This window comes from Sporobolomyces salmoneus (assembly GCF_050403485.1).
Source record: "Sporobolomyces salmoneus JCM6883 DNA, S_salmoneus_JCM6883_v1_ctg105, whole genome shotgun sequence".
NCBI lineage: Eukaryota > Fungi > Basidiomycota > Microbotryomycetes > Sporidiobolales > Sporidiobolaceae > Sporobolomyces > Sporobolomyces salmoneus.
The window spans coordinates 20,173-28,137 of NW_027481058.1; the positions used below are offsets into that span (position 1 = coordinate 20,173).

General features: G+C 38.3%; 2 protein-coding genes across 2 annotated transcripts; one reads left to right on the forward strand and one right to left on the reverse strand.

Moving 5' to 3' along the window:
* Positions 1-3,228: 3,228 nt before the first annotated feature.
* On the forward strand, positions 3,229-3,948 carry JCM6883_005899 (uncharacterized protein; the record flags this gene model as incomplete). The annotated part of the gene is made up of 1 exon (XM_076635479.1): positions 3,229-3,948. One exon carries the CDS (start codon positions 3,229-3,231, stop codon positions 3,946-3,948), a length of 720 nt encoding a protein of 239 aa, XP_076484537.1.
* A 1,693-nt stretch (positions 3,949-5,641) lies between these two features.
* JCM6883_005900 (cytochrome c oxidase subunit I) lies at positions 5,642-6,844 on the reverse strand (the record flags this gene model as incomplete). The annotated part of the gene is made up of 1 exon (XM_076635480.1): positions 5,642-6,844. The coding sequence occupies one exon, from the start codon at positions 6,842-6,844 to the stop codon at positions 5,642-5,644; it is 1,203 nt and encodes a 400-aa protein (XP_076484538.1).
* Positions 6,845-7,965: the final 1,121 nt, after the last annotated feature.

Below are 7,965 nucleotides of genomic sequence, written 5' to 3' on the forward strand. Positions count from 1 at the left end.
ATGCGCAATCCAAAATTATGTAAGACCTGACTTAAATACACCCTACAGGACTCGAACCTATAATCTGCTCATCCGAAGTGAGACGCGTTACCAATTACGCTAAAGATGCTATAACAATAATCAGATTATGTGTTTATTTGCAAACTCAACCTTTGATCACTATCCTTTGGGGTTAAGCAAACCATAGAATTTTCCGCAACTTATTAGCTAGCTTCCCTAACTTTTAGATATCTACTTATGCCCACCATAGCTAAGGGAGTACTACATTATCTAAGAAATGAAGACTCCAAGTACAAATATAGTTCCTTTTACCAGTGGTGTATACAGAGCTACTCTTTCTTTTATTAAGTTTCTATTAGTATATGAATAAATAATGATATAAGAAATTGACAATATCTAAAGTTAAAAGTTAAATGTTCTTCTCTTATATTTATTAAAATGTTCTTCTCTTATATTTATTAAAATGTTCTTCTCTTATATTTATTAAATTATTCATAAGAGGAATTACCCCCAGAGGGTAATAAACACTATGTATACTAGAGTTGTTTATTGCATGAAACATAATTTAGGTTAGAGTTATAATCTTTAGTCTTCCCTTTATCATACCTTTTCTTCCTGTTCTTTTGAACAATAAGGGTAGGAGTAAGAGGTAACAAAAATAAGGAAAATTTGCGTTAATTAAACTATTGAGCGTATAAACAATAAAAATATGGCTATCTTTACAAGCTTATTATCATTTGTATTACCAGTGCACTGTGACGCACCTTACCCATGGCAAATTGGATTCCAAGACGGAGCTACTCCAACATTTGAGGGTATTGTTGAGTTACACGACACTATTTTCTTCTACCTAGTAGTTATCAGTTTCTTAGTATTCTGGATGCTATCTGTTATTATGGTTAAGTTCAGTAGCAGCAAAGTAGGTATTGTACACAAGTACCATAACCACGGTACACTAATCGAGTTAGTGTGGACTATTACTCCTGCTCTAATCCTTATCGCTATTGCCTTCCCTAGTTTCAAACTACTTTACCTAATGGATGAGGTTATCTCACCAACAATGACAGTTAAAGTAGCCGGACACCAATGGTACTGGTCATACGAGTACAGTGATTTCGTTAGCGCAGACGGAGAGTCAATTGAGTTCGATTCATACATGGTTCCTGAGTCAGACCTTGAGTTAGGACAATTACGACTTCTTGAAGTTGACAACCGTGTAGTAGTACCAGTTGACACACACATTCGATTTATCGTTACAGGACAAGACGTTATCCACGATTGGGCCGTACCAGCATTAGGAATTAAAATGGATGCTGTTCCCGGACGACTGAACCAAACTTCAGTAATCATCCAACGTGAGGGAACTTACTATGGACAATGTAGTGAGATCTGTGGAGTATACCACGCCTTTATGCCAATCGTTGTAGAGGCAGTTTCTTTAGAGAAATACTTAAGCTGGTTAGACAGCCAAGTTTAATAGTTAACTATCTACCACTTCTTTTCTCTCTTTCTTCCTCAAAGGACAAAAGAAAACAGGATTGGTAAAAGGTAAACAAAATCCCCTTTTTTAACCTTATTTTTGAGTAAGTAAGGTAACCTCTTTATGTATAGAATGCATTAGGTATACCGCCCTTTCTTTACTTTCAATACTTCCACCTTCTTTGGTGGGCAAGCTAGGTGCAAAAATAACCTAAATACGTGTTCTATAGTTTATTAAATATTTTATTATGCTATCTGCACTATACAGTTTATTAGAAATTGTTATTGTATTAGTTCCAATCTTATTATCAGTTGCTTTCATGACTATCATTGAGCGTAAAGTTCTTGCTAGTATGCAACGGCGAGTTGGACCTAACACAGTAGGATACTTAGGAGTACTGCAACCGTTTGCCGATGCTCTTAAGTTAGTGGTTAAAGAGACTGTAGTACCACAACACGCTACACGAAGTCTATTCTTCTTAGCCCCTGTTATCAGTCTAGTGTTTAGCCTATTAGGTTGGGCCGTAATCCCATTCGGAAGCGGTCTAGCTCTATCTGACTTTAGCCTTGGTATTCTATACTCATTAGCGATTTCATCAATCGGAGTTTACGGAGTACTATTCGCGGGTTGGTCTGCTAACTCTAAATATGCGTTCCTTGGATCTCTTCGAAGTACAGCTCAAATGATTAGTTACGAGTTAATTCTTAGCTCTGCTGTTCTAGCTGTAATTCTATTAACAGGAACATTCCATTACACAACTATTATTGAGAGCCAACAAAGTGTTTGGTTCTTAATCCCATTATTCCCATTATTCATTATTTTCTTCATCTCAGTTCTAGCTGAAACTAACCGGACACCATTTGACCTTCCAGAGGCCGAGTCAGAGCTGGTAGCTGGATTCTTCACTGAGCACTCAGGAATGATCTTCGTTTTCTTCTTCTTAGCCGAGTACTGTAGTATTGTTCTAATGTCAGCATTTACTGCAATTCTGTTTATGGGAGGATACATCATGCCTGAAATTATCCCTAACGATACATTTATTAATGTACAAAGTGTAGTATTAGCACTTAAAACATGTATCTTCTGTTTCATCTTCGTATGGTTCCGAGCTACACTTCCACGGTTACGATATGACCAGTTAATGCAAGCATGTTGGACAGGAATCCTGCCAGTTGTTATTGCACTAATTATCTTAGTACCGTCACTATTAGTAGCATTTGATATTGCACCTTACTAATAATTTATAATCCCCCCCTTTTTATTTGTTGACGCGTATGTCTCTTATATTGATATCATTAGTATAAGTAAATAATCTTGGCCACATTGAACAGTTATTGCTGTTTATTTTAATCACGCTTTATGCCTGACTAAACACCCACTATACTTTAGATTGAAGATAAGCTATACTCTCAGTCGGGGCAAAGTATCGGGTTTATTATTACTATTATTAATTTTATATTTCACACTACCACAAACACGTAGGCGTTTGACCTACTCTTATGTTATGATTCTACTTTCTTAGGTTCTCTAAGGGCATAACTTTAAGATTAGTCTGTTAGCGGAAGCAACTAATAGATTAAGAATTATTTACATCCATGCGATTACTTAAATCACATCCTATTTTAGGACTTGTAAACAGTTACATGGTTGATTCACCTCAACCTGCTAGCCTTACATACATGTGGAACTTTGGATCACTACTAGGTGCTTGTCTAGTAATCCAAATTATCACTGGTATCACATTAGCAATGCACTATACGCCTAACATCGATCTTGCATTCGTTAGTGTAGAGCACATTATGCGGGACGTTCACTACGGATGGTTAATCCGGTACCTTCACGCTAACGTTGCTTCATTCTTCTTCATCTTCGTTTACCTACACATTGGTCGAGGACTTTACTACGGATCATACCGATCACCTCGTGTTCTACTATGGTCTATCGGAGTTATCATTCTAGTTCTAATGATGGCTACTGCATTCCTTGGTTATGTTTTACCCTACGGTCAAATGTCACTATGGGGAGCTACTGTTATTACTAACCTATTATCAGCTATCCCTTGGATTGGAACAGACTTCGTACAATTCGTATGGGGAGGGTTCAGTGTAAACAACGCTACATTAAACCGATTCTTCTCACTACACTACTTACTACCATTCATCTTAGCTGCTTTAGCTGCAATGCACCTATTAGCACTACACGAGCACGGAAGTAGTAACCCATTAGGTATCTCTGGTAACACTGACCGACTGCCATTCCACCCATACTTCGTATTCAAAGATCTTGTAACAGTATTCTTATTCTTACTAATCCTTGGAGTAATGGTATTCTACGCACCTAACTACCTAGGTCACAGTGATAACTACATCCCAGCTAACCCAATGCAAACACCTGCATCGATTGTTCCTGAGTGGTACCTTCTTCCATTCTACGCTATTTTACGATCTATCCCTAACAAACTATTTTAATTTCCTTTTGGTTTGTATAATCGTCACTTTATGCTGAAACGGTCTAACAATATAAGACTTAAAATTAAGTAAAATATTATATTGGACTAATCAGCAGGCCACGCCTCAGAGACTACGCGTGACGGGTTAATTTAATTAACTAAGATATAGTCCACTGATTTATACCTCTGTTTTTCCTACCCGTTCTTTCCCTTGTGAGAATGAACAAAAGAGAGTATAAGTCCTTGATTAGGAGTATTAGCTATGTTCATGTCATTACTAATCTTACTTGCAATGCCTATTGTAGATACATCACGAGTGCGAGGATCACAATTCCGACCATTAATGCGATGGGCCTTCTGGCTATTCGTATCTAACTTCTTTGTACTAATGTACATTGGAAGCCAACACGTTGAAGAGCCATTTATCACTGTAGGTGCTATTTCAACAGCATTCTACTTCGGATGGTTCCTAATTATTGTGCCAGTAATTGGTATCGTAGAGAACACTCTACTAGATATCGCTACTGAGCCAAAAACAGCAACAGCATCAGCATCATAATTCCCCCCTTTTTATGATAAATATTTCCCCCCTTTTTATGATAATTATTGTATGTCTCTTATATTAAATAATATACATATAAGTAATGAACATGTAAACTAAATATTGAAAAGGGGATTATGTTCCCAGCGCTTACATGCATGGGAGGATACAAAACTAATAATTATAGTTTAGTGATGTACATTCGTGTTACAAATAACTCAGCGAATGCTGGTAGGATGTAAGTACCGAATACGTAAACCATAGTGATTAGCACTAAGAATGCAAATGATAATTGGTTAACGAAGTAGAATGGTAATAGTTGTGGCATAATTAATATTATTATTATAGGCTTTACTCTGTTCCCTATTCTATGCTGTTTTGTAGCTAAATTAGGGAAGGTATAGAATACGCACCCATGTTACTCCCCCCTTTTGAACAGGGGGCAAAAGTAGCAGGATGAAAGAGTTTATAAGCGTGCCTGGCGTCCATATTAGTAAGAGATGAACTATAGGCTTGGTGTTGTGTTTATAATTTATTTGTTTACCTGATTTCTTGTTCTTTCCCCCCCTTCTTTTGAACAGGGGAACTAGCAAAGAAAAAGGGGGATTTTATTCTATCATAGAACCTACTAACAGTTATGATTGTACTGGTAGAGTGTTGTATGAGTGGAATGGTACTGGGCTAGCCAGAGTCCACTCTAATGAGTGTGCGTATTGTGGTCCGCTTAAGAACTCTGGTGTGCTTGTGAAGAACTGTGGTACAGCCCATGGGTTGTTTGAAACGGCTTTACCGTGTACAAATTGGTCCCAAATGATGTAAAGGAAGATAGCTGTAGCTACCACTGAAATAATTGAACCGAAACTTGAGATAAGGTTCCATGCTGCAAATGCGTCAGGGTAGTCAGCAATTCGCCGAGGCATTCCCGCCAATCCAAGGAAGTGTTGAGGGAAGAATGTAAGGTTACATTTTAGTAGCAATCTTGTTTTTTTTTTGCTATTAAATCAGACTATATCATCTGCATATGCCTCCGGGTGATGGGGGCAAGAACACAGCGTATTGTGTAGTCGTTGGGGTAACATACCAACTGATTGTACTCAGCTTGTTAGATTTTTACTTTGCTTAAGTACTAACAAATAATGTAGTTCCAGTTTATAAATACGTTTTAGTGGTGCTAACCTTGTAGATTTTTAACACCAACGAACATTGTCCAGAAGTGGATGTGTGCTAATTGCTCGTTGTATGATTTACCAATGATCTTAGGTCCCCAGAAGTAGTATCCAGCGAACATTCCGAATACGGCTCCCATTGAAAGAACGTAGTGGAAGTGCGCAACTACGTAGTATGTATCGTGGATTGCAACGTCTAATGAAGCGTTAGCAAGGATAACTCCTGTAAGACCTCCAATTGTGAATAGCGCAATAAATCCTAAAGCGAATACCATTGGAGCTGTGTATCGTAGTGATCCACCGTAACATGTAGCTAACCATGAGAAGATTTTAATTCCTGTTGGAACTGCAATAATCATTGTGGCAGCTGTGAAGTAAGCTCGTGTATCAACATCAAGACCTACAGCAAACATGTGGTGAGACCAAACAATGAATCCTAAGATTCCAATACTGAACATAGCGTAAACCATTCCTAAGTATCCGAATACTGGTTTACCAGAGAATGTTGCAACTACGTGTGATACGATACCGAAGGCTGGGATGATTAAAATGTAAACCTCTGGGTGTCCGAAGAACCAGAATAAGTGTTGGAATAAGATTGGATCTCCTCCTCCAGCTGGGTCGTAGAATGATGTGTTAAAGTTACGATCAGTTAGCAGCATTGTAATACCTCCAGCTAGCACAGGAAGTGATAGTAGAAGTAAGATAGCTGTAATGAAGATAGCCCAACAGAATAGTGGTAGTTTGTGCATTGACATTCCAGGGTGTCGCATGTTTAGAATTGTAGTAATAAAGTTCATAGCTCCTAACATTGAACTAATACCTGATAGGTGAAGACTGAAAATTGCCAGGTCAACTGAACCACCTGAGTGGCTTTGAATTCCTGATAATGGAGGGTAGATTGTCCATCCTGTTCCAGCTCCTTGCTCTACAAGAGCACTAGCAAGTAGTAAGATTAATGAAGGTGGTAGTAGCCAGAAACTAATGTTGTTTAGTCGAGGGAAGGCCATATCCGGAGCACCAATTTGCACTGGTACTAAGTAGTTTCCGAATCCCCCTACAAGGGCTGGCATTACCATGAAGAAGATCATTAGTAAAGCGTGAGCTGTAATAATAACGTTGTAAAGTTGGTGGTTACCTTGTAAGTATTGCACTCCAGGTGATGATAACTCCATTCGGATTAACACACTGAAGGCTGTCCCTAACATTCCACTGAATACGGCGAAGATAAGGTACAGTGTACCGATATCCTTGGCGTTGGTACTAAAAAGTCATCGAGTCATATTTAAATAAAGATATGTTTTTGTTCTATTCACGTTTAAATACATAACATACTTTTGTCCCTAACTTATTATTCCTGAGCTACTTCCCAATATTTCTACGCCCCCACCAAAGGTGGGGGAGGAACGTGCGGGTAAGAGGGTGCACATTGAGTTATTTCTACCATTTTTTGATAGACTCTGAGTGCTAAAAGATCTTAAAGTTATGATGTCCTCTTATTATTTAAATCTATTTATAAGAGACAAACTTTGCTAATTATACAACAGGTAGTCATTAATTAATCTGTTTGTTTCTTATATTAGTTTACTCTTCTCCTTCTTTTATCTAACAAGTAGTTCCATATTGCCCTCTCGTTTCCCAAAGGAAATGCTGAAGGTAGATAAAAGGTGAGTATAACTAGGACCAGGGGGAATCGAACCACCATACTACAATTATCGGCTGTATGCTCTACCGTTGAGCTATGATCCCTTTACTTGTTCATTTATTTAGTGTTTGTTAGAAGATTAAACATCCTTATAGAGTATTAGTAAAATATAAGAAACTTACTGTCATCCCCAAGTCTAACAGTTAGACGGAGAGTGGGGGAAGAGCAGAAAAGGGGGGGTTTACACCCAGCTTCCTTCCCGGGGGAGGGGAACAGGGTGAGAAGATATGGCTTATCGACTTTGTTGGCTGATCCAAACTTTCATTGTGAATGCTCCTAACTTGTTCTTAGCAGTATGTTGGCTGTAATCTACTGTACCGTATGGGCCTTTAGCTGATGAACCTAGTCGTCCTGCTTGTACTGTTTGTCGTGGTCCAGATCGTTGAGTTGTCAGTCGTCCTGATAATTTTACTTTTACACCAGTAATATGTGATGTAGGAGTAACGCTATCGTCATCTACTGATCCTTCTGATACAACTGTTGGTAATGTAGCTTTCAGCATATCTAAGATACGGTTGAATGAGTATTTACCAGCATTAGCAGTTAAGTATTGTGCGAAGATTGAGCTATCTAGAGCTGAATGGTTAAGACGAATTAATCGTAACTCAACTGTCCGACGTTCTC